This window comes from Mycteria americana, chromosome 3 (assembly GCF_035582795.1).
Source record: "Mycteria americana isolate JAX WOST 10 ecotype Jacksonville Zoo and Gardens chromosome 3, USCA_MyAme_1.0, whole genome shotgun sequence".
Lineage (NCBI taxonomy): Eukaryota > Metazoa > Chordata > Aves > Ciconiiformes > Ciconiidae > Mycteria > Mycteria americana.
In genome coordinates this window covers 48,179,018-48,205,903 of record NC_134367.1, presented here as the reverse complement: position 1 = coordinate 48,205,903, position 26,886 = coordinate 48,179,018, and the positions used below count along the sequence as shown (strand labels likewise).

At 36.3% G+C, this 26,886-nt stretch overlaps 1 protein-coding gene across 1 annotated transcript in view; it reads right to left on the bottom strand.

Annotated features, from left to right (window-relative positions):
• The window catches only part of GRIK2 (glutamate ionotropic receptor kainate type subunit 2), a 445,724-nt gene that overhangs the window by 37,432 nt on the left and 381,406 nt on the right, over nt 1–26,886 (bottom strand). Inside the window, exon 15 of the mRNA XM_075498454.1 lies at nt 182–407. Within this exon, the coding sequence (XP_075354569.1) occupies nt 182–407 (226 nt within the window). The remainder of the gene's footprint in view (nt 1–181; nt 408–26,886) is intronic.

The following is a 26,886-nucleotide window of genomic DNA, read 5'->3' as shown; positions in this document are numbered from 1 at the left end:
CTGTTTAGAAAATTCAATGAAATCCATAAATATTGATAAAACGTAATATTTTCCCCAGGTGGGAAAAAGAGAAGGAGAAAAAAAAGATTAGGAATGTAGAGAAAGCAACAGTGTGTTGGAGCTTTTCTATGCAGCAACTAAGATTAATGAACAGAGGACAAATGGTTGACATATCACCTACCCATGGGAGTTCCAACACCGTAACCTTTCGAGTCTATCAGGCCTCCAATCTGTGTTAGGTTACAGTTCCGCTGTGTGACAAACTCAATGGTTGTCGACTCCATTAAAAATGCATAATCAGAGGTAAGCACACGCTGGATACCTTCTTCATTACTTTTGACAAGTACTGACTGCCTCCTGCTACTCATGAAGGCCCACATCTTGTCGTAAGTGGAGATTTTGGATTTCTGAAAGACAAATATTAGATGCAACATGAATAAGAATAATATGCTTGTAAGAGTGAAAGCAAATTCTCAGTTTGCACATTGCTCTCTTATCGCATTTTACTCTGTGTCAGGTTTTACCAAGGCATCCTTCTAAGGGTGCCTGTACCTTTCATCTCATCTGTACCTCTCATCTTGTCTGTGTAAAACAAAACAGCTGGACAGATTCTCAAGAAAATGTGCAATATCTGTGGTTTATCTGGGTTTTATTGTTTATATGTTTTTATGCAGGATGAAGGCCTACAAGTATTTGAAGTCAGTGGAAAACTATTAAGTATTTCACTGTAGCCAAGTTCATCAACACTGTTGGTGAGTGTTATAGGAGAATCTGTGGATTCTGGCACATTTGAAATTTTCACTCTTATTTCAATCACTCAGCTACTCTTGAGAAATTCTGAAAACCTAATGCACAGTGTGGCAACCTGAAGTAATCAAAGCACTTATCAAAGTAATCAAAGATGGCAGTATATGGAGAAAACAGTTGTGAGAGAGAGGGCAGCAAACGTTTTATCCATGGTACACTGCAAAAATACTTGGAGAAAGATTTTAGGTAAGAGATAGTATGACACTCTCGTCACACTAATACTAGCTTAACATTCAGAAATTTACTACTAAAAGTCCTAAAAATGAATACGTGTTTTCTGCTTTAATATTCCCAGAACGCAAAGAACTGTTGTGATAGGAAGAGAGAGACAGTAGTTTGACACAAAGGAGACGGTAGTTTGGCACAAAGTGATGCTGTGCAACTATAGAGGAGTCGCTTCCTTTCTTTCACCTCAGCTTCTGTAAAGAAAGATATTACCTTCCCTCATCTTTGTAAAACACAGTGCTTAAGAGATCATAACCACTGGATAAATTGCCCCATCTGTTTAATAATGTTTCAAATTCAAGATGTATCAGAAAATGTTCAGTAATGTTAAATCTTGCCTAGTAAATAAAATGTAGAAATACAGCATGAAAACTAGCATAATCAGACTTTTTAAGGAGTCTTTCATCTTTTAATGTCAGCCTTAAACATAACTCTGCCGTCAGCTCTGGTGGAGATACTAAACAAAGATTGACACTACAAACCTTTCTGAAGTTCAGCTGATTGGCAGCCATAAATTCTGCCCCAGAGGAGAATTAGCAGTGTATGTGGAATAAAAAGAACATTTATTTAGAAAAAAGATGATTTTGTCCCCCTGCTGAGATACAATCCAAGAGTTATTTCACTCTGCCTGGGGACTTAGCAAATCAAGCATTTGAACTAACTCTAGTGTCAGTGCTAACAAAACTGAAGACTTTTAGGACTCTGCATGAACACATTGTTCCTGTACTGACCATAGTCTGTGGCTGATTGCAAAAGATTTTAGTAACAATGAAAGGGGAAATCATTTTTCTTCTGAATATACTGTGAATGCATAGAATAGAGAAGACTAAACAGATATGGTCTCTCACAGGGTTTGTTTTGAAAATCAAATAATTCTTGCAAGCATTTAATATTGCACTGTAGCACAACATACTTTAAGCAATGCACATCAGCTCTGTAGGAATCTAAATTACTATGTAATATAGAAAGGATGGAAGATGAATGTTTTTCAATATTTTTAAAATTTTATGAAGAACCTGTATTTAATTCTTTTGACATACAATCTTTACCCCAGTACACAAAATCAACATTTTAGCCACTATAAATAATCTGAGCAATATAAAAAAATTGGCAGAGAAAACAATTTTAGTAAGCTGCTAGAAACACATTGCTGATGTGTGTTGAGGAAAAAAAAAAGAAAAAGCCAAATGAACTATAACAGAAAATAAAGAAAGAATGAACTGTAATACATACGCATTTCTATACTTATGTCCAAAAAAAAAAAAATTCCCACATGAAAAGATGTTAGCAAGGGGAATGGTTGCTCTCTACTCTAGCATTAGAGCATGTGAAAAAATACAATATCCTCTAAAGGACAGAATACTCATATTGCAATGACTGATTTAATCAGCTAAGATGAAGCCACCGCTACTATTGAAAAGGATGAAACAAAGGTCACCAAAAAAACCAGAGAAAGCTCCTGCATAGGATAGCTTGCTTACTGGAATAATTAAAACAAACAAAAAAAAAAGTTGAAAAGTCTACACAGGATTAGTGAGACTGTAGAAGACAACACAAAGCCTAGAACATCAGTGCACATGGCTCACCACTGTGAAGCTAACAAGGGTGAGATAGAAAGTGCACAGTGATCTCTCTGTTTTCTCATATAGGCAGAACACTACAATGTCTTTGTACTGCTTTCTTCCACCCCTAAAAGCTAAAAGTCAGAACTGAAATAATGCCAAGGAAACAGCCCATTTACTTGTGACCCCTAAATTCTAACTAGCGTTTAGAATTTCTTACCAAAACAGTGTATAGTACAGGTTATAAGATGTTTTACGCACAACAGAGAATGTTTTATCTGAAAATGAAAACCCAACATTTGATTCAGGAAAATACAACCACAAATGGTTTTCCTCTGTGTTTGGCAAACTACTCAGCAGACTCACATGACTAAAATCAAGAAGCCAGAACAATCAAAAGCATCAGGACCACATTTGACATTGAAATAAAGAGAATGACACTCCAACATGTACATATTGCTTCTTGTGGTTATGACTGTGCCATTCATACTGATAGAAGCAGGTGCCGCAATTTACATTATGTTTCCATCTTCTTTCACGGTGTGCAAATCAATCTGGTGAATCAACTTATATATTCCATCAATGAAGTGTATTATTTTATCTGGGTTAGTTCACCATGTTGTTTCATCTAACTGGAAATCACTATCTGGAAATCCAGCCTAACTTGAAATCAACTGGAAATTACGTCTGTATAAGACAACTTGTGGTGACATCATTTATCACACTTGCGTTACCTCAGTAATGCTGAAGACAATGCAGAGTAGTAAGAACGCTGCCTGTGCTTTGCAACATTTGAATTTCACTGGAATAAAAAAAGAGAACTAACTAGCAGGAAAGATGGATATGAAAAGGTTAAGCAAACCAAGAAACTCATCTACCTGGTACATAAAATGGCAGGTCTCACAATGACATTCAGAGGATACTGTCAGTGACAAACTCAGCGTTCATAAATTATAGATCATTGGAAGATAACTGTGCATGTCAAGGATCATAAAAGGAAGCATGGCAAAGGCTCTAAGTTAGTCTAATGCTATGAACAAATGTGAGGCTGGAAACAGAAGGAATCATCATTAATAATGTGTTACTTACTCCTCTATCCTGAAGCACTGGCTAGGAAAGACAAATATCTGAGCATTGAGACTCTGGACCACAAGGCTAGAAAAATACCAGGATGTTGAATGAATGCCAGAATAAACAAGGATCAAAGGATAGGGAAGCAGACCTCATGATACAAGACAAGATTGGATAAATGCACAGCAAAAATGTGCCAGTCACATTCTGACATTTTTCTATATAGGAAAAATTACAGATCCATTAATGGAGGTCTTTATTTTAATGATAGCGTCCAAATTCTTTCCTGGCTTCTAAAAGCATTTGGGTGTCACAGACAATGCCTCAGTTTTGCTTTCACCCATACAATATTTAAACTCAGAAGAGGCTGTAGTAAGAAAGGAAAGATTAAAGATAATTAAGATTAAATTTTGAGAAAAAAATAAGTAAAAAAAAAGTCAGAAGCCCAGTTCTTACATATTTTATGAAAGCACTCTCCACCACATAATAATTAAACCATGACAATCTTTAAGTCAAAAAAACCCCACAGACTCCCAATCCTACTACACTATTTTCCATTTATGACACTGCCTATAATAGCTATGTGACTTTTGTTTTCCTGAGCATTGCATTCTTAGTGGACACAGGCCACTTTTCTTAAAGTTGTTTGATTCATGGATTTTTTTTAAGGCCAAAGGTACAATTATGCACATTTATTCTGACCTTCTGTAATACACAGACTGAAATATCACTTCTTAATTACTTCACCAAGCTCATCACTTATGTGTTTACACTGACAAAAATAATGACTTACGAAACGTGCGTTCATAAAGACCCACTTGTATGAGCCTTAGCAAGGTGCCCAACATGGTCTCTCACAAGATCCTTGATGGCAAGCTGGTAGGATAAGGACCGGACAGATGGAGCACCTACAGGTGGAGAACTGGCTGAGATGTTGATCTTGAAAGGTGGTAGTTAATAGCTTAAGGCCAGATTGGCATGTTGTCATAAGTGGTGTGCCTCAGGGGTCAGTCCTAGACCTGATGCTATTCAATATCTTTACAAACAGTTTGGAAAATTATATTAAAAGCACCCTCACCAAGTTTGTGGATGACACCAAACAGGGAGGAGAGGCAGATACACTGGAAGAAAGAGCCACCATGCAGAGAGACCTCAGGAGGCTGGAAAATTAGTATAACAGGAATTGCATGAGGTTTAACAAAGATAAATGCAAAGTCTGTCCTGGGAGAAAGTAATCCCAAGCATTCATACTGGCTGGGAATTGGCTGGAAGGAGTGTATCTGGGCTGAAAAGGACTTATGGATTCAAGAGGACAGCAAGCTGAACATAAATAAGCAGCCCATCCTTGCAGCAGGAAAGCAAACTGCAGGCTGTATCAGCAAGACTATAGCCAAGAGAACAAGGGATGTGATTAATCCACAATGCTTGGCATCTGTCAAGCCACACCAGGAACTCTGTGCGCAGTTTTGGTCCTCCAAGTTCAAGAGAGATGTTAAAATTGCAGAATGTCCGCCAAGGTTATCAGAGGGTTGGAGATCCTAACTTACAAAGAAAGATTGATGGAAATGGTGTTGTTTTCAACCTAGAGAATGGAAGGCTTACACAGAATCTAATCACATTCTTCCATTACCTAAAGAGAAGGTTAGAGAGAACTTGAAGGTACTCTCTTCATTAGGATGCACGGTGACAGGATAAGAGGCAATGGCCCAAGCTGCTGAAGGGAAATTCTGTGTGGATATAAGAAAAAAATTCTTCACCATGAGAACAACCAAGAATTGGAACAGGTAGCCCAGACAAATAGTGGAATCAGCTCACTAGAAATATTAGAAACAGCTTAACATGGGCCTGAATAAGCTAATCTAAGGCCTTGCTTTCAATTAAGAAGGCTATCTCCTCCAACAAGAGGAAGGGAACTCTAGAGGTCTCTTCCAACGCTGAGTTTTCATTGATTTCTATGATTCTTTATAAGTATGAAGTTACATACAGTAATAAGTGTTTCTGGAGACTCTTCAAATTTTGACATTTAGCAATTTCAAGAAAACAAAACAAAACATATCTTTTCCTGTTTGTGAAAAAAAAAAACAAAAACAAACCCCCAAAACATTGTGAACTTATGTAGTTTATACATCAAGCCAAAGGCAAGCCCACTATTAGCCAGGGAAACGTGTTTTCCTGTCTTTCTCACACTTCAGTCCATTGAAACTCAAGTAGGCTCTCCCAATTGTTTCATACATGACCCCTTGGAAATCCTGACACCAGTATGGAAATCCAAGCTGAACTGTTCATATAATACGTTTATTTTATTAATTCCTTATTCATTTTCATAAGTTTGACATTTTGTTTTGACACATACCCTAAATCAACACAGCTGTGAAATAAGCTAGAAAATGTTTTTCTGATGTCCTTAATAATGGCAAAGCACTAACGTATCTCAAGATTTTTTTCTAAACATAAGAAGGCTAGATGTCAAATTTAGGTGACGCAAACATTATAGAATATCTTATGGCTCATAGCTGTTCTAACACATTTGGGATATGTCTCCAGTATTTTAGGCCACAGAGGATTAGTACCATTAATAGAGAGATAAACAAAGTTAATTAATTGAATACATTTCAAATCATAATATGACAAGCTTAAAGCTGAGCGAACAAACCAACAGCCTAAGGTAAAGAATGTTTTAGGAATTCTGTAATTGTCCTCAAGCATTATAAATACAGGGAAATTCAAAGATAAGGCTCTCTGAAATAATTTGAACACTCGCATAAATGAAAATAAATTGTAAATAAACATAAATAGCCTGCTCGCTTTCCTGAGCTGTCACTAAACGGAAATTTGTAAAGGCTGATTGCTATTGTTCAAATATCTATCAATGAATGATGATGTGTTTGTTCCGTCATTCATTTTTTGTACTTCTTGTTTCTGTAATTTATATCTGTGTACACTGATCCACCTCTCCTTAATATGAATCTGAATTCTTTGGAATAGGCACCATTTTCTCCAAACTGCTCAACGTTTCTGAAGTGGACAACGATGGGATCCTAATCCATTACTGGGACTTCTGAGCTAAACAGCAATATATGCAAATAATGATACATATCAGAATCAGCTACAGGAATCAGAATGGAAGGTATCAGATCTTATTAATTTTTTTAGCTTTACACAGTATCACTACAGGTCCTATTTCCAGATATTTTGTTTAAATAATCCATTTAAATTTGTTTTAATGACTGAAATAATTTCTAGTTTCTGGTAAGCCTTAGCTAATTGTACACTCCAAAAGTAAGTGCTGTTTTTTGAGGCAGCAGAAGCAGTATATTTACCGATTTTGACATAGCTGAGCACATTATGTGTAAAACGCAATTTGGTCTTAATGCCATATCTGCACCTGATGCCTCCATAATGTAATATGATGCCATAGATATTCCATACTCTGCATTCACATATGTGCAGTGCACAGTTTTGAATCATTGCTATAGGCTAAGGCATAGCTTTTACAAAGCACTGTGCTAATCACTAGCAACTTAAGTATGCTGAAAATATACATTCCTCCACCTATGCTGGACAGCGGACCAGATTTAAATCAGCTTAGCTGTCCTCTATCACCCAACAGACAGACTGTGTTAATTCAAGTGAACTTCTGAGTATCATCCAACCAGATTAGCAGCTAGTTATAAAAATTACCTTTGTAGTACTGTATTTTCTTTATTGTCTCCTAGAACTATGAACTGGCTTTTTTTCAGCCATCAAAGAAAAGTGAAAAAGACACTCTCCTTTTTATCAGACTGGTCTCATTGACTCTGACCTCAGGCATTCTCCCCACCCCCCCCCCTTTTTTTTTTCTTTTTTTCCTTATTTTTTCAGAACTGCTGAGGCCTGAAAACCCCTAAGTGAACCAGCTGATTTAGATTTTGCTGTGTCAGCATAAAAGCAACAAAACCAGTGCATACAGCTTTCTCTCCTCCATAACGGCAGTTTTCATGGTCCATAGAGCACAAATGTAAAAAGGTAGGAAAGGTGTTTCTGCCAAGAACAGAGCTACAAGGAATGAAAAATGCAGTGCTCAGAGAAAGACATTTTTACTCTTGCCCCGATTGTGCTGACTTTTTGTTTTAAAAACGAAAGATTTTGAACAAATGTTAAATATTTAAAGTAATTTATGGTTAAAAAAACCCCCAAACCTTAATGTTATTGAAATTCATTTTTACTATCAGCTTTGACCTGGAAATAAGTAAGGATTTTATAGCTCCAAAATCACTAATGGACTTCAGAAAACTTCCTTGCCTTTTATACCAGAATGATTTATAGTCCTCTAGTGAATTATAGCTAATGTCACAACAGTTCTTTTTGTAAAATACTGTGGAAGATGGCAAGTGTGATATTTCTTACACTTCTGTAGGTTTCTTCCTTTATAAGTAGGAATAAGACATTAAGGAAATTTAATCTATTTTTAAAGCAGATCCTATATACTGCATGTTTTGTAAAGATAAATCCACTTCTGCTCACTCTGCCTGTTCTCAGATACAAAATACAGTACAAAACTCCACATTTCATTTGCACTGTATCTGGAAGCAATCTTCTTTCCCAAAAGCAGTGAGTGCATATTTTCGTCATTGAACCGAGCATGAGGTTCACAAATACTACTTTAAATATTTACCTCTAACAGAGTAAGAATTTGTCACAATGCCATGATTTTAACAATTGTATTTTCACAGCATCTACATTGGCATGGAAGATGTTTGTGCAATTTTCAAAGAAAAATTGATATGCACTTTGCCCAAAACACTCTGTTGCTGTTGTGATTTGAAAGAAACTCATAAGGCAGCATTAGAAATCAATTTCATAGCATTCAAGATCTCTATGAATGAGGAGAAGGGATAGAAAGCTCACTAACTATTATTTGCTAATTTGTTGCCCAAACAGTTAGGAATAAATATTTTTTCATTATCTTCACAGATTTCAAAAACTTAACAGAAGTTCCATTGTAATTTTTTTTTGGCACCTGTCAAGCAGCAGCACTAGCATTATTTATTACTTGTAATGATAGTCATCAAAATCAGTCTAGTGGCACAGACAGATTGGTGGTTTTTTTCCCAAAAGAAGTTCTCCCATCAGTTCTGTTGCCAGACCTAACAAAACCCTGAACATCCAAAATAACCAATAATTTCAAGTATTTCTTTACAAAATAGCTCATGTAAAATATTTGCCAGCTATAGATTAGTATAAGCCACCACTGAGGTATTCTGCAGTGGGATTTGGATTTAGCATTCAGTACTTTTTTATTATAGTAAGTAAATTACCAACAACACTGGACCATATGTGCTAGCTAAGAACAGCTGAGTCTTTCTCTGTACTCGTCTGACCTTGGTCACTAGAAAATTGGAGTTAATTCAGGCAAACAGGATTGATGCCATATGTGGTTCATATCAAAGGTATAGAGGAGTAGTAGGATACTGATTGGAAGAACTGTTTGTTAGCAAATCTGTCAGGTCTTGGAATAATTCTGACAGTTTTATCTTGAAACAACTAAACAACATACTTGAGATAAGCAACATAACACTTAAGGAGCTGATTTCCTCCAACAATGGAGAGGTTAAAAAAAAAATAATGAAAAGATCTGGGATGAAATGCTACAGTAAAAGACACAGGAATTTTTCAGCCAAACTGGTTGCTGAGGAATACATGTGTAGATGAATTTATGTATGTTTGATTAGCAATCTGTACAGAAAATATGAGCAATAACTGAATTATAAGATGTAGTTTTGAGTATTTTTTTAACACATACATAGAGTCCCTAGCCAACTTTTCAGATAATTGCAGTACTGACAAAATTGTATAATATGTCAAAAGTTAGAGTAAGATAAAATTCATGTGTTTATTTGCATACTGCAATTTGGACATCTGTAATAAGTGTGTATAGTGTGTATAGTGTAAACACAGCTGGTAATGTAGTTGAACAGAGAAAGGGATATAGCATAGCTTCTGAAGACTAAGGAAGTTCTGCAAAGGGTCTGCTTTCTATATCATTTGGAACAGCCAGAACAGCAAGTGTATGACAGAACAGAGGGGAAAGGATTCTCTTTCCAGCATTATTAACGGGTGTACTCCATTTTTTTCAGAGAGAAGTGCTCAGAATTAGTGGGAATAACATAATTAGGACTTTCCAAGGAAAGAAAAAGGAAGGGAAAGTTCATCACCAGTTTATCAGTTTGACCATTCAGTGACTTAAATCAGTCACATTAGTGTTTTCCATTAAATAATACACCAAAACTTAGCCAAAGACAATTCTCAGGCCAAAGATTTCTCAGGCTAATTCTGTGCCAACTACTTATTTTACTATTGCTTATTACAAAGGTCTTAATAGATAATTGAACTGTGCAGAATCATTCTTGAAAAAAAAAAAAAGAAAAAGACAATTTTGAGTAGGATTATTGTGTGTGTTGTTCTGAAACTACTGAATCCAAAATTCCAATATTTTATATGTTTTGGCAGAGGAAAAGCAAAAGCAAAATCAATGAATAACTCATGCACTATATTTCCACTACCCTATATCAACCGCAGAAACTTGTGCTGTTTGAAATCTACCTACAAAAATATAGTTTGCAGTTTCAGTAGAACCTTGGCTACTATATCTTCTTTAGGAATAAGTTAGATTGAACTTTAAATTGCAAAAGTAATTTTAATTTGAGCACATTTGACATTGGCTGTAGGAACAAATACTTATTTCTGTGACAACAGTGAAGTGGTCTATCAGGTCTGCACTGGGAAGTGTCTGTCAAAATGTATGGCCTGAGCATTGCAGCCTGAAAATAATGGATGTTCTATTCCTGTTAGTTGCCCTGAATTCTTGGAAAGATCATGGTGAAAAGTACTGTAACCTCTTCTTTCTTCCCATTTTCAGCATTTTCTCTGTGCACCTATGATGCAAACATAAGTCCAAGTGTAGACTTATTAAATGTCATCTTCAATGACAGAAATCAGTTAAAATGATACTAACATTGAGCCATATCAGCCAGAACAAGTAAATAAGAAGCTAGGCTGATGTGACCTTCCCTCGGTCCTTACCTTTTTTTTTTTTTTTGCTACATGAGCAAATACGGCAGGTACATAACCCACTTGAGAGATAATGTGAAACTTCAGTGATAAACTAAACACAATGAATTCAGAGATCATTTAAGCCTCTCAGTAGTATATAGATCAAATTTCTACAAGTCAAACATCCATTACAAAGCTAGTACACTACTCTGATGTTTATTACTTACACAAATATTGTACAAATCAGAGAAGAGGAAGAGAAGAATGAAAGTGACAAGTACTTGCCTTATTTTCCCCAAAAGCTGAAAGTTCTTCAAAGCCTATTAAATACTTGAGATAAACAAAAAAATGTGATTTCTCTCTTACATAAAATCTTGGTATTTCAGCAATTGCAGACACACTGAATTGCAATGAAAAGTAGAATAAGAAACTGAAATCAAGTTTCAAAAAACCATTAAATAATAATATATTAGGAACAAAGGAGACAGAATGACAGGGAAAAAAATAAGAGCACGCAAATTTTCATATTGATTTCACTTGGCAGAAAAATGAAGACAATAATAAAAATCAAAACTTAACCATGGAAAATTTTTATTTAGCAGAAAATGATTTTTTTATAAAGAATTCCTGAGCTGGCATAAAAATTTTCTGTGGTACTCAGCCAGATCACACCGTGTGAGCTCCAGAGATGCCTTTAATGATATTTTAAGCTTTCTAACTAGAAATTTCTACTAATTTCAGCAGTAGAAGACTTATTATTGACTAAAATATTAATTTACATTTATGTATTTATAGTTACACATGGTAAAAGCAATTACACTTTATTATCTATGAATATCAACAATTAAATGCTTCAAACATGGCTTGAAATAATTGCTCTGTGGAATGTGACATCTGAGTTGTGAAATATAGTCAAGAGGAGGAATAGATATTTGAAATTATATACTGACATACCCTAATGGAAATTCATGTGCCATCACAGAAATATTGTATAGGCTGGTATGTGATATCATAACTCCTAGAAAATTTATTATGTTAATGTATGACATTATCAGAACTGCCAAGGATTCTAGACATTTCCTCCATGGAATTGCTGGGTGTAGCTGTGCATCCTACTGCAGATTCTACGTTTCCCCTGTCAAGTTGTCAGTAAGTTGATCAATTGCACATCAAAAAGTAATTCTGTGATTCATCCAGTAAAAAGCTAAAGGGAAACACAATTTCTGATGAAGTTTGAGCATCTGTTAAGTTAAATTTAGCTAAATTTATATTAATACCTTTGCTAGCTTTCTTACCAAAACAAGCCAACCTTTTCTGGATGCTACCAAATTATTCTTCTGACCAGTTTCAAATAATAACAACTGGGACTATAGTGTTTGACTTTATTTCCTATTTTGTTGTTTTAATTAAACTATTTGTGAAAAGTCAGAAAATTCAACTCTAAGGACTTTTATGGAAACTGATCTATGAACAACTATTTTAGAACATTCAATGAATAATAACTAAATATGCGATAAATTACTATAGTAAAAGTCAATACCATTACCTGTGACTGACTTCATGTCCTGCTGTTCATATGTGTCACACAGGACTGAAAACAATGGCAACAAAAATAAAGTGAAGGCACAGAAAACTAATATAATTTATTCTACATTTTATGCCATACCACTTATATTTCTCTAGTTTCCATGTAGTTTGACAAAAATAAACGATTACACTGATAGTGCTTGTGATCGTATTTTGGCACACGTTACTGATGCCACTGTCAATGCATTATTGTGGTTATATTGTTTCAGGTGACGCTTCACTACCCACAGATAGGACTGCAGAGATCACCTACGAGTTTGAAAGCCACTGTGTTGGGAAATGTTTTGTAGCAACACTGTAAACCTGATTTCTCTGCATATTCCAAGAAGAAATGCAGCCAAAGCATCGACAGTACAAGCAGCTTCCAACATGACAAAGTGGATGAAACTTTTTGGGGAAGTAAGGGAATAGTTTCATCTCTATTTTGAATATTGGTCATCAGCTGAGGTTGCTTAAAATGCTGCCAATTAACATAACAGGTTTTTCTAATGAGGACCTGGGTCAGCAGTTGGACTGATGCACCACTAGTTCACTTTACAATAATCAGCTACAGATAAGTAATAAACATTATCTGTCAGCAATAAAATTAATAAGGAAAAATTACCTGCTTTAAGGTGCATAGGTCTATAAACATCTTTTAACTTTAGTCATAAGAACCTAATCAACTATTACTGTTTCATCTTAGCAATAGTTAACTTCAATAGCGTACATCAACATTATGCATTCAATGTATTTCTCAAATGGGGACAAATACTATAATCTTATTAATTTGCATTTATATTCTTATAATTTGATTCTGATTTATGTTTATCTGACAAAGTTGCACTGAACCTTCCAGGAAGGTGTCAATTTACTGAAGATCTCTGGGAAGGTAAAAAACTGGCTGGATGGCTGAGCCCAGAGAGTAGTGGTGAACAGAGTTAAATCCAGGTCACAAGCAGTGTTCCCCAGGGCTCAGTTTTGGGGGCCAGTCTTTTTTAATTTCTTTATCAATGATCTGGATGAGGGGATTGAGTGTGCCCTCCGTAAGTTTGCAGAGGACACCAAATTGGGCAGGAGTGTCGATGTGCTTGAGGGTAGGAAGGCTCTGCAGAGGGACCTGGACAGGCTGGATCGATGGGCCCAGGCCAATTGTATGGGGTTCAACGCGGTCAAGTGCCAGGTCCTGCACTTGGGCCACAACAACCCCATGCAACACTACAGGCTTGGGGAAGAGTGGCTGGAAAGCTGCCCAGAGGAAAAGGACCTGGGGGTGCTGGTTGACAGCTGGCTGAATATGAGCCAGCAGTGTGCCCAGGTGGCCAAGAAAGCCAATAGCATCCTGGCTTGTATCAGGAATAGTGTGGCCAGCAGGACTAGAGAAGTGATCGTGCCCCTGTACTCGGCACTGGTGAGGCCGCACCTTGAATACTGTGTTCAGTTTTGGGCCCCTCACTACAAGAGAGACATTGAGGTGCTGGAGCGTGTCCAGAGAAGGGCAACGAAGCTGGTGAAGGGTCTGGAGCAGAAGTCTTATGAGGAGCGGCTGAGGGAACTGGGGTTGTTTAGCCTGGAGAAGTGGAGGCTCAGGGGAGACCTTATCGCTCTCCACAACTACCTGAAAGGAGGTTGGGTAGCGAGGTGGGTGTCGGTCTCTTCTCCCAAGTTACAAGTGATAGGATGAGAGGAAATGGCCTCAAGTTGTGCCAGGCGAGGTTTAGATTTGATATTAGGAAAAATTTCTTTACTGAAAGGGTTGTCAAGCATTGGAACAGGCTGCCCAGAGAGGTGGTGGAGTCACCATCCCTGAAGGAGTTCAAAAAACGTGTAGACGTGGCACTTCGGGACATGGTTTAGTAGGCATGGAGGTGTTGGGTTGATGGCTGGACTAGATGATCCTAGAGGTCTTTTCCAATCTTAATGATTCTATGATTTTATGATTCTATGTGACAGCATCTGTCAAGTAGCACACACTGTCCATTCAGATCATGGCAGTATTTGTTTTAATTCTAGGATTGTTTTTATTTTCTAGCAAACATATTCTATAGCTAACTTTATCCTATGAGAATGGATAATAACAAGATATTATGGTATCCCTGACAGTTTTTTGCCTTTAAATGCAAAGAGCTAACTCTGAAATGATTAAGTCTAAAGAAACATCAAACAAAAAAATTATATACAAGCCACAGTCCCATAATCATAGCATTTTCTTTGCATTATAATTAGTCTCCATTGATTTCCTTATTTTGAATAAAATGCAAGAATAAAGAAAATCCCAGTAACTTGCTAATTTGTTCTTCTTACTCCAGGGTTGTATACAGCATGATTCTTCTGGTTTTGCCTGCAGTTAACTATTATCCTAATGGGACTTGCATTTCCTTCACTATTAGTCTCAGAAAAAACTTGACCAGTCTATAAGCCTGACCCTTAAATCAGTTGTCTAGCTTGAGTTAAAGAGGGCTAGAAATTTGAAATGGTTCATCTTCCATTCCAGAAGGAACATTGCTGACACTGAAGCTGGTAAGGGAAGGGAGAAGCAGCTCGTTATGTCTTGTTAATGCCATCACTGCCCCCTTCCTGAATGCTCTTTGGTAGATTTCTTCCAAGCAAGACCCATTTAAGATGCATTAATTCAAAAGCACATAGAACATGCAAACAAATTAAAACTATGGAGGATAGTTACTGTTCTGTGAGAGGATGGCACATATACCATTGTCCCAATCACAGAATCACAGAATTGTTGAAGTTGGAAGGAACCTCTGGAGATCACCTAGCCCAAAATCCTGCTCCAAGCAAAGTCTAGTAGAGCAGGTTGCCCAGGACATTGTCCAGGGTTTGAATATCTCCAAGGATGGAGACCCCACAGTCCCTCTGGGCAACCTGTTCCAGTGCTTGACCCTCACAATAAAAACACAGGTTTTTCTTATGTTTAAATGAAATTTCTCATATTTCAATTTGTGCCAATTGCCTCTTCTTCTTTCACTGGATACCACTGAGAAGAGTCTGGCTCCATCTTCTTTACACCTTCCCATCAGGTATTTATAAACATCAATCAATGCCCCCCACCCCCAACCTTTCTTCCAGGCTAAACCAACCCAGCTCTCTCAGCTTCTCTTCTAGTGACAGATGCTCCAATCCTTTAATGCACTTTTTTGTCCTTCATTAGACTTCCTCCAGTACGACACTGTCTCTCTTGTACTGGGGAGCCCAGAACTGGATGCAGCACTCCCAATGTGTCTCATCAGTGCTAAATAGAGGGGAAAGATCACCTTCCTTGACATGCTGGCAATGTTCTGCCTAATGCAGCCCAGCTGGTCAGCGTTCAACCTGTACTAGTACATAGGGTTATGCCTTCCCAGGTGCAGGTTTTTGTCATTTTCTTTTGTTCACCTGCATGAGGTTCCTGCCTGTCCATTCCACCAGCCTGTTGAGGTTCCTCTGAAAGGCAGCACAACCATCTGGTCTATCAGCTACTCCTCCCAGTTTTGTATCAGCTGTAAACTTGCTGAGGGTCCACTCTGTCCTACCATCCAGGTCATGAATGAATCTGTATGGGACCCAATATTGACCCTGGGGGTATATTGTATGTGACTGATCTCCAGCTGGACTTCAAGCTGTTCATAACAACCCTTTGAGCCTGGCAGTTCAGCCAGTTTTCAGTCCACCTCACCCTACACTTATCTGGTCCATAATAGAGTAGATAGACACCCTTCATCAAGGATACAGAACAATTTCTTATCCTTTCCTTGTGTTGATCTCTCCTCTAAAGTCTAGTAAAGGCATTTAAAATAGCCTACAGGAAAAGTCTCTTTATACTAATCATAATGGTTTGGAGACAAAGTGGATTTCTGCTACACTGAAGAGACATCTTGTTTATATATCCATTTTGCCTACATCTTCAAGTACATAAAGTAAACATTTATCTCCATTTATCAATGTACTGTTTTGCTTGCTAGGTATAATGACTTGGTTAAAGACTCTATTCCTTCTTATTTTAATTCCACCTTCTCTACTGTTTACAGATGTTAGATAGCTAACATTTTGAGAAGACAAAACAGTATTCCTGCTGCCCCCAACATATGAGTAAAAGTCAATCATTGAAAAACTTCCTTTTTTTCTCTAGAAAATTTATTAAAATCAGTCTTAGAAGCTCCGTTTCTTTGTTCAAAACCAAGTTTTCATAATTCTGTTTGATCTTTCTATAGAATTTTCCTTAGCTCTCTTCCTATTGATTAGAAAAAAAATGGTTTATCTTCATATTCCAGTCTTGAGTACTTGTCTTAAAAAGCTTTACTGAGAATTCATTAAAACTAACCCACTGTGCCGTAGCAATCTGAATCTGATTTTGTGACCTTTATGTCTCACTTTAAAAATTTCAATCTGTTTTAAATCACTAGCTTAGTTGGGGTTTTTTTCCATTTGCTAGCACCAAAATACTGCTTATTCACCTCAACAGTTTTGATCCTCACTCACGTATAGTATGATTAATGCCTAAAGTAGAGATGTGTTAAGCATTTGCTTTGACCAGCTTATTTTTCCACTTTGGATTTTTTTATTTTCTTTGAGGTTTTTTTGATATGTATGAATTTACTTCAGACTGGAAGCTCACAGGAGGCTTATGGCAATCTTATTTTCTCCCCCTTCAGACAGGCCTTATCTAAGCAACACCAAATACCACAGCCACAGCGCCGTACCTTTTCCTCTGGATTGCAGGGCAACCCATTTACTTGAAGTATCAAATGATGGAGAAGGGATTGATACGAGCTCATGCATAAATTTACTTGGTTTTGGGATCAACCTTTTGACCTTCTTGAAGATAATGATTAAGCTATTTCTTACTCTCTACTCAGCTGTCCTAGACCAATTTACAGGTTATAAGTTAGTCTGCTGCTTTGTTTTTATCATCCATTAATACAAATATGCAATGCTGAGAAAGACATAAAAAAGCTAGCAAATCACACTCATGAATGGATATAAAATACACCAGCTCATTGAAACCATCCTATTTTTTTAAAACGTTGCTTAAATATCCTGCAAGCTATAATTATTTTTATTTTGCTCTCCCGATTCTAATAATCACTCAGAAATTGATACTAAAGCTATTGTCCTTTTAATACTTGTGTCTACATAAATTAATTTATACTTGGTTTTGAAGTCTTGGGACTTTCATTTTCTGAGAGAAAATTAAAATTTCGAACATTATGTTACTTCAAACATTAATTGTGTATATATTGCACCCATTATATAAAATTGGTATACATATTAATGTTTCAAAAAAGGACATTTCTATAGGTATTCTATATCTTTGAGGAGCTGTATGTGGAGGACAATATTATTTTCCAACTGCAGAATATAAAAAACTTACATCTGAGTCAGAGATTCTTAACAGAACTCCAGCCTGAGCTGACTAGTTTGGAATGGAGTGCAAATAATGGCCACAAATAAACATCAGTGAGAAATAAAAGATACATTTTTGTGAACACTCAAGCAAAAATATTATGGACCCTCTGACATGATACTTGTACAGGCAAAATTTCTGCTAGTCTTTCTGAATTATGCTTAGGGTGTTTGATTGAATGGCATCGACAGTATTTCTATTTTCTGCTAAATGTTTCAGTAATTCATTAAAACACTTACTCAATAGAGAAAATCACTGGTATTAGCAAATCATGTCCATATAACCAGCAGTCCATGCCTTCAATTATTGACTCTATGGTGCAAATTGGCTAAAACATTACAGTGGATTGATAAAACAGCTCTCATTCACTCAGCAAATCAGAGAATGGTTTGGGTTGGAAGGGACCTTCTAAGAACATCTAGTTCAACCTCCCTGCCATGGAGGTTGAACCTGCCATGGGCAGGGACCTCTTTCACTAGATCAGGTTGCTCAAAGCGCCATCCAACCTGACCTTGAACACTTCCAATGATGGGGTATCCAGACCTTCTCTGGGAAACCTGTTCCACTGTCTTACCTTCATCGTAAAAAATTTCTTCCTTGTGTCTAATGTAAAAAGGCCCTGGTAAAAAGTCTCTCTCTGTTTTTGTTACAAGCCCCCTTTAAGTATTGAAAGGCCACACTAAGGCCTCCTCAGAACCTTCTCTTCTCCAGGCTAAACAACGGCAACTCTTTCAGCCTTTCTTCAGAAGAGAGGTGTTCCAACCCTCTGAACATTTTTGTGGCCCTCCTCTGAACCCACTCTAAAAGACCCATGTCTTTCTTGTACTGTGGCTGAAAAGATATCACCAGAAACAAGACATAGAGTCAGGCACTCAGAAACTGAAATAAGCTGAAAGAAGACTTAGAACTCCTGGAAAATAATTGTGTTTATGGAAACACAAGTTTGTGAACATTCTTTACTCACTGATACCCTCATCTAAGCAATATAAGAAATTATGTTATCTTGACAATCAGAGAAGAGACTACTCTGAAGTAGTAGTATCTATCTGCGTAGGTATGTTTAGACTTGGAAGAAGGCATTTTTTTCTTAAGGAATCAGCTGCCACATTTTCTCTGAAGCATCCTTAGTGTTCATGACCCCAAATGAAGAACATTTTCTAAATTATCAAGTGGAAGCCTTCAGCCTGGATAGGACTCAACAGAATTCTTTTTTGTTTCCTGACAAGGTTTTTAGAATTATCAAATATTCTTAGAGAAAAATCAACTTGGTCAACTTTTTTGTTCCAAAAAAACTGAACTGAAAAACATATTAGCCTTCTAAAAATGTCCTGTTATTATTTGCAATTTTTGTTTGATTTGGAAGGTGAGATGTAGCTCAAGAATTATTTTTTTTAAATAAATTTAAGCTTACTATTTCAGCTAATGTTAAGAAATAAAAAGGGGATGCTATGAAGCTGTGTCTGTGAAATGTTCCAATTAACCTGAATGGAGTAATTTGTTTGGTTTGCATTTTCTCCCAAGTAGTCTATCCATGACATTTAAGATTTTGCCTCTGTCAGAAATCCAGGGTGAGGAAAGTGTTTTGGAATCTAAAATATTTCCTCAGGGCAAGAAAATCAGAGTAAAATGACAATCAATATGCTGTTGTCATACAGCCCCTAAAATCCTTACTAATGATCCAGGACAAAGCCTTTTTCTTTTCTTTAAAACATCACTTATTTTCAGAAAATCAATTGCCACAAAATGAAAATCTTCATTTTCCCTTTCTTTATAACTCCCTTCCGACACCCCTACTTTAAAACCACTAGTGATATTCATGTAAAGGGGTCCTTGACATTCAAAACCACTGTTTCTTCTCATTAACGAAGAGGTAAACTCTAGAAACAGTTTTAAATAGAGCTAAATTTAAATTTGGCTACATAAAAATGTAGCCAAACTCATTGAATATGGAGATTATCTTTAAACATTTTTCTTTATGGCTGCACTCTTTTCTTCATTGCAATACTCCTACTAGTTCAAATCCCCAAATCAGCCAATCCTTAGTCCTTAGGAACAGTATATCTCTCCATAAATCTTTATATACAGATCTAGATACATCCCTCTCTCTGTGTTTGTATGTGTGTATATATACATATGTATGTATCTGTGTGTGTTTTTATTTTTATAATGTGTTTCTCACAGATCCTAGATTAAGAACTGAATTTAAGTAGATCAAATAATTGGGCTTGACAGATATAACCCTTTCTATGTAGCAGCTTCTCTTGAGCCTCCTATATTTTCTGGAAGAGATAAGGAAGGAATTAGGCGTTTTGGATCTAGAAGAGCATCATAAAACTTGCAGTAGAAGATACTGCAGCCTTGCAATACAATTCTTAAGATTTGCTGGATACTAACTCCAGTGAATCTGTACAATATCGGGACTTATATTCAATGATTCTCAGAAATATGCAGTGTCTGCTATACCCAACTAGCCAAATCACCTTCATTGTGTCCATTTACATTTCTGCCCATTTCTTCTCAAAGGTATCCAGAATTAGTATCTCCTTACAAATCTGCAATGATCTGCAAGAGGGAGGTCATCTGGGAGGGATGAAACTATCTCCTTTGAAAACTCTTCGGAAGTAAACTACACATTATCCTTGCAAATACATGACCTGTGGCTAGAAAGCTAGAGGTCATCTGAATAGATCAAGATACAATCTGTTCTGAGAAAAAATACTGACATAGCACAGTTTGGTGTTCAAGTAAAAGAAGAGAATTAGAACCTTTTTCTTTATTCTAATTTCATATGATGAGGTAAGTGGTGGAAAGGGAGAGCCAGAAAGAAATATGGTGAGTTACAGCAGCAAACACTCATGACCAATTTACTCCCTTTAGAGTAAAGAGGAGCCTCTATGAGAGACCCACTCCCCACATGTCATGGAAGGAAATTGATTAAAAGTCTCCACTGTGTATGTGTGTGTGTGTATATATTTTTACATATATATTGGGGATATTTTTGGCAAAAAAGCCAAACAAACTAACAACTTGTTAAAAACTAAGGCATTCCTGGACATGACTACTCCTTCTGAGAAAAGTTTGGCTGAAACAAATCTTTCCATGAAGGCTTTTGCTTTTGACAAATTGGCATTGTTTGACTAAATGAGCTGCAATTCCAAAGCCTCATTTCTCATTTCATTACTAGGTTTCAGACCAAAGGACTAGCTTCATCTCATCTTGTGTTAGGTGTTTAAAAGTCAGGCATCAAAACTGAACGTGGTATTGAGGTTCCTTATACTGTCAATGGAGAGAAACAGGAACCACATTCATGAAGGTAATTAATTCTCCCTGTCTTTAGCATTGATCTTTGTACCCTTTGTGTCTTTAGTCCCTTCTAATGTTCCTCTCTCTCCCCATTAATTATAAAAGGAACATGAATACCTGGTTTCAATCAGATGCAGAACTTTTGGATTGCTACGTTAAGCTGATATGGGATTCATGTCATTTTTTGCCATCATGAGCTCTAAATTTCATTGGATTTTGAAACTCAGAAAGGTGCGACAGCTCACAGGGCTTTAACCTAGACATTTCTTATGTTCTTGATGAAGCTTAAGTGCCTGTGTCAATGCTTATAAATAATGTATAAATATTCAGAGAATGTCATAAAATTAATTTGGTTATAAAAGTAAGGGTACATAGATGAAGCTCTCACTTGCACATTCAATTTGAGCCTTACCCTAACAAAAAAGAAATTCACTTTGCTTACCTGACTGTGTTCATAAACATTTTTCCAGTTGCCTGCCACTCTCAGTGTAAAATATCAGCATCACTATTTTTGTCAGGATTTTCGAGACAGGTAGAATATGATAGGAAAGCAGAGAGACATCAAGACAGAACCAAAACATTAATCTTGAGATAGTAAGAATTTCAATAGAGCTATTTCATTTAAGACCAGATGAGGATAAGAACGTACAACCTTGTACCTGTATTACTAGAATTCTGATTCTTGAGAAATGTCAAATGACTTTATTTATATTATTCTAAGACTGTCATTCTCAAAATAATTATTGTTATTAAGTAAAAAATTTTCTTGGCCATACTCACTTCGGTGGTTTCCACATCACAGTAAAGGGGAGTGCATGACAAAGGGAAGCAGTAACTATTGCTGCACTCTGAAGACACAGAATCTCTTATTACACTTATTATTATTGCTGTGCAACTTCGCTGCTTGCAAACAGCAAACAGTAGCTGTTAGCAGAAAAGAATATGTACATATTCTTTATTTGTTCTTAACAAAAAGGTATATATGGTAGACATTTAATGATTACGTGAAAATTAGCAGACACCTACTGTACATTGTCCCCTTGAGTAGCTAAGAAAGGGAGTTATAGTAAGAAATAAGCTGGGCATGTCTGTTTACTAGTACCAAGCTTTGTGGAGCAATAGATGAAAGAGGAAAGAAGGCAGTTCAGTGATTTGATAGAACAAATACTCAAGAAGATGCACTTTAAACAGTTTCCAAGGTAACTGGCTTTGAGGCTGGAATCTATAAATATGGGTACAAACAGGTTTCCAACTCTGAGACAGAAGACAATCAATGATAAATAAATAATTAAAAGGGACAACAGTTAAACAAAAGAACATGAAAAAAATGCTTAACAAAAAATATTAGTAAAAGAATTGTATTCAGAAAAATTACTGCATGTTAGTGGTTTCAGAAAAACAACTGTTTTCCCTTTCATTACATGCACCTCGGTAAAACATAAGAAGTGTATGGTTTCACATTAAAAACTACTTTTTCATAAATACATCTGTTATTTATTAATGTAGCATTTGTTAATATTTATTGCTTAAACTTTGTCTTGGTTAAGTATCAGTAAATTGAGAAGAAATGTTTCTGCAAAATTTAAGATTTTCTTTAACATTGTCAAAATTAGTACCCAATAGATTCAGATCACAAGATGATTGGATACTACTGTAGGCTTTAATATAAAGAACATTTGAATCTTTAGTATAGCAATTGTTATCAAACACATTCAACCAACAATGCCTCTTTCAAATGGGCAGTACCTAAATAGCACTGATAGTGTGCTTTATTTAAAAACTAACGTTGTTTTTTAACATCTTTATATTACAATAATTAGTTACAGAAAAGTGATATTTCTAGTCATTTATTTTAAGGGATAACAGATCATTCTGAAGAATTAAAGTATGTCTCATATATATGACCATATTTTAGAAACATCTATATTTACAAACAGATCTCCCTCATTTAAAGCCTTAATTTTTTCCTACTGCTTTACTTGTTCAAGAACCTTAATATTAAAGCACAACTTTTGTATATAATTGTCATACAGGAATATGTAGATACAATTCTCAAACAGGTTTGTACCCTGTATGGGGGTTCCTAGCCTGAATGACATAAGAAGACAGACACCTTCAAAGATGAACAGCTAATTCTTTAGTCATAAACTAACATGTCAGACAAATATATCAGACCCTATCCTCTACAGGCTGAATGCAGATAAATAAGCAACTGTGTCATATGCATGCATTTTATCCTCTGCAGCATGTGGATCAACATCTGATACTAGCTAGTGAGGTGCAGTATGGACGTACAATACCAGAGCCTTAGAAAATTCTGAATGAACAAAACAAAACCTATGCAGCACATTCTGTCAGTATTCAGCCCCTATTCACGACAATGTAAAAACCCATGAATACAAGTTTGGACTTCAAACTTTGTTTATAATCTTCCAGTAATTCAAACACAGGCAAATCTGGTGAAAGCTACTGGAGCTCCAGCCAACAGCTACTTGGAGCAGAAGAGACTCCACGAAACTCCATGAGCTGGGGTATTAACCTGGAGAAGAGAAGGCTCCAGGGAGACCTTATTGCAGCCTTTCAATACTTAAGGGGGCTTGTAAGAAAAACAGAGAGACTTTTTACCAGGGCCTGTAGTTACAGGACAAGGGGGAACAGTTTTAAACTGAAAGAGTGTAGACTCACGTTGGATACAAGGAAGAAAATTTTTATGATAAGGATGGTGAGATACTGGAATAGGTTTCCCAGAGAAAATGTGGATGCCTCATCATTGGAAGTGTTCAAGGTCAGGTTGGATGGGGCTTTGAGCAACCTGATCTAGTGAAAGAGTTCCCTGCCCATGGCAGGGAGGTTGAATTAGATGTTCTTAGAAGGTCCCTTCCGACCCAAACCATTCTACGGTTCTATGAAACTCCCATATGAGGTTATGCGGCATGTTACAGGTAATCAAATGTGGTACTTGCCTGTTAATTTGGTTTATATACATCAGCAGGGTCACCATATATGGATGAACACATGCAGTTTATTCTATAAGATACCGCAAAAGAGACTTGAATCATTCTGAAAGGGGCAGAGACTTTACAGAGTGCAAGAGAACTGTTTCTGTGTCTCAGTCTCTGACAAGTAGGAGATGAACTAGGTTTATACAATCATGCATATCGTATTAGGACTTCTAAAATGTTAAAAGATAAAATGTTATCTTTTAAGAATACATTTTAATTTCTATACAGTCACAGATACAACAAACTATCAGTCTGCATATGCTTTCCAATTATTTATGTACTGTCAATATTACTACTATACCCATTTTTAGCTGTAGCCAAAAGGAGGCTGTAACTGTCACATATGGTGACACCAGTTTCTGGCACAAGACTCTAATGCAACAGAGAATGGATTTCAAAATTGGATAAAAAGTAATCAAAATGTGACTGTGCAGAGATCCTATATACTCAAAGGCCTCTCATTTACCAGGACATTTCAGTTTGAAAGTAGTATTATATTTATAATGGCCTGAAAAACATTGACAAAAAAAGAATAAAATTGTCTACAAGAGGAGTGCTTGAAGCAAAATTATATGCCTTTATAAGTGAATTGGATGTGTATGTATGTGCACATCTAATTCATATATATATACATATATATATACATGCACACACACACACTCTGCTTAGGTTATCTAATATTGCTGTAAGTGCAAGAGATCAAGTGAATAGCATAGTTGATACAGGATGTCAATCTAGAAAACTACATTTCATCTGGGCTATAAATCATCAAAGAAATATTCCCCTAAATTATGAATATTATTATTGATCCTTTATTAAAAAATATGTCTTTCTAAGGACCACATTAGCCTTTCTCTTATGATTCACCTGAAATAAAGCTTGCTGGTTATGGGCCAATACCTACTTCAGCCCCAGTACTTTGGATGTTACAGCAAAAGGATTTTTCCCAAAGGTAGTAAAAAGAAAGACCAGAAGTAACCAGTTAAATTGTCATGTAAATACAAGCAACTTTGAGCCAAAACAGATTTGACAAACTTCCCAAAATGATAGATGCAGAGCTGACTCAAAAGACTCAAATTATTAAGAAGGATTTTGTGTATGTGTGTACTATCAATGTGAACATAACATGTGCATGCATGTTTATGAAACTAAAAGCAACTCAAAATTTTCTTGTTTGTTGGTCATTTGAATTTTCAAGAGTGATAGTTCTCTACATTTTTCTGCTGCATTCTGAATGCAGTTCCGAAGTCTGAATCTCCTCTGGAGACTTCTGATTTTACACCAAATGCTGTTGCTAACTGCAGTTGCAAACAATGACACAAATCAGCTCAGATAAGCTTTATGATTAATAAATTACTAGAAAAATGCAGGTTGTGGAAGAAAAGCAAGTGAAACCTATGTTTTTGCCTAGATCTAGTACCCAAAGAATAAGACTGATTCTCTTTTCTGTGTCCCGAGAAAAAAATCAGCCTCGAAGGCAGTTTAGCCAGCTCAGGCCAAAGATACTTGTTAGAGCATTCCAGTATATTTGTTCCAAACAACAGGATAAACTTTGCTCCATAAAACCAAATTTGACCCTTCAAAGAGACATGGCATAAGACTGACTGTAGCATCAAAGTTCTTCACAAGCTGCTGGAATCTGGCTGCCTGAACTCCTGCTAGGTTATGAGGTACCACAGTGGTGAAGGTCAGTAAAAGGGTGTTAGATAATTATAAGGGCAAAGATCTATTGAGAAATGAAAGCTGAATCAGAAGAAATGGTGCAATATTACTTTGAAAATTCTCCTGAAAGTTTGTCTTTATTTCATGTTCACAAACAAAAATTAAGATTGTGTATTTAAGTGTATCATAAAATTACTCAAACAAACCAAAGACACTTTTCTCACCTCAAAAAGCTGAAACTTATCTGTTTAATGCTAATGTCACATATGAGTATTTCAGTTTCTTGTTAAAGATTAATCTTTAACAAGGGTTTATTACCTAAAGGTTTATTACATGTTTTACATCTCTCTTTTCTGTTTGTTTTGGGTAACAGGCTTTTTGTTTTGTTATTATTGTTAAGATGTATTTTAAACTTTCAGGGTATACCTGTTTGAAGCGAGGTGAAGGAGTGAAACTTCCTGTTGTAGGAGTAAAGACAATGCACAAAAGAAAAGAAAAAGGCAAAAGCAAATAAGCAACTCATTATTCAACCACATACTTCCATGATAATTTCTTACACGTCTCTTTTTTATGTTCAAAAATATTAAAGCATAGTGGGCAACATTTTTGTCACCTCAAGATGGTTTGAGTATGGAGGTAACAGTTTGCAGAAAGTGCAGGAGCCCAAGTTTTTTTGTGCCTGAGTATCTAATACATACAGAAGCACTCAGATATTTAGGTATTTTCAGAGGCAGATATTGCACTAATGTGCATAGCTCTTCCTAATATGTTTATAAGAGAATGTTAGACACATACTATAACATACAGGGTGTATTTATCTCATAATTAATGGCTGCCTACTGAAATCAAGGTAGCAGGGGTCTGTGTGAAGAAAGCTGTTGTGTTATGCTAAATCCAATCAGAGGATCAGCACGTGTTAACATGTAGTGGGAAGAACAAACAGGAAATCAGAGTTTAGGCTGGATCAATTCCATTCTAGACAAGGAATCTAACATGGAAAATAAACATATATTGTTTATTGTTATAATAAATAGTTGTCTTAATGTTTAAAGGGGACAGACAACCATTTGGAAGCTGGTATGGAAAGCCTACAACTAAAAAGTCTTAGAAGTCTTGCTCTGGTACTCATCAGGAAGAACAGAAGTAGCCTAATTCATATGTCATCCTTTTCAAAGTGCTTAATTTTTACAATTAACAGCATCATATTTCTCATATTCTTGTGTACTCTTGTTGAGCCCAGATAGCTTAATTCCATGAT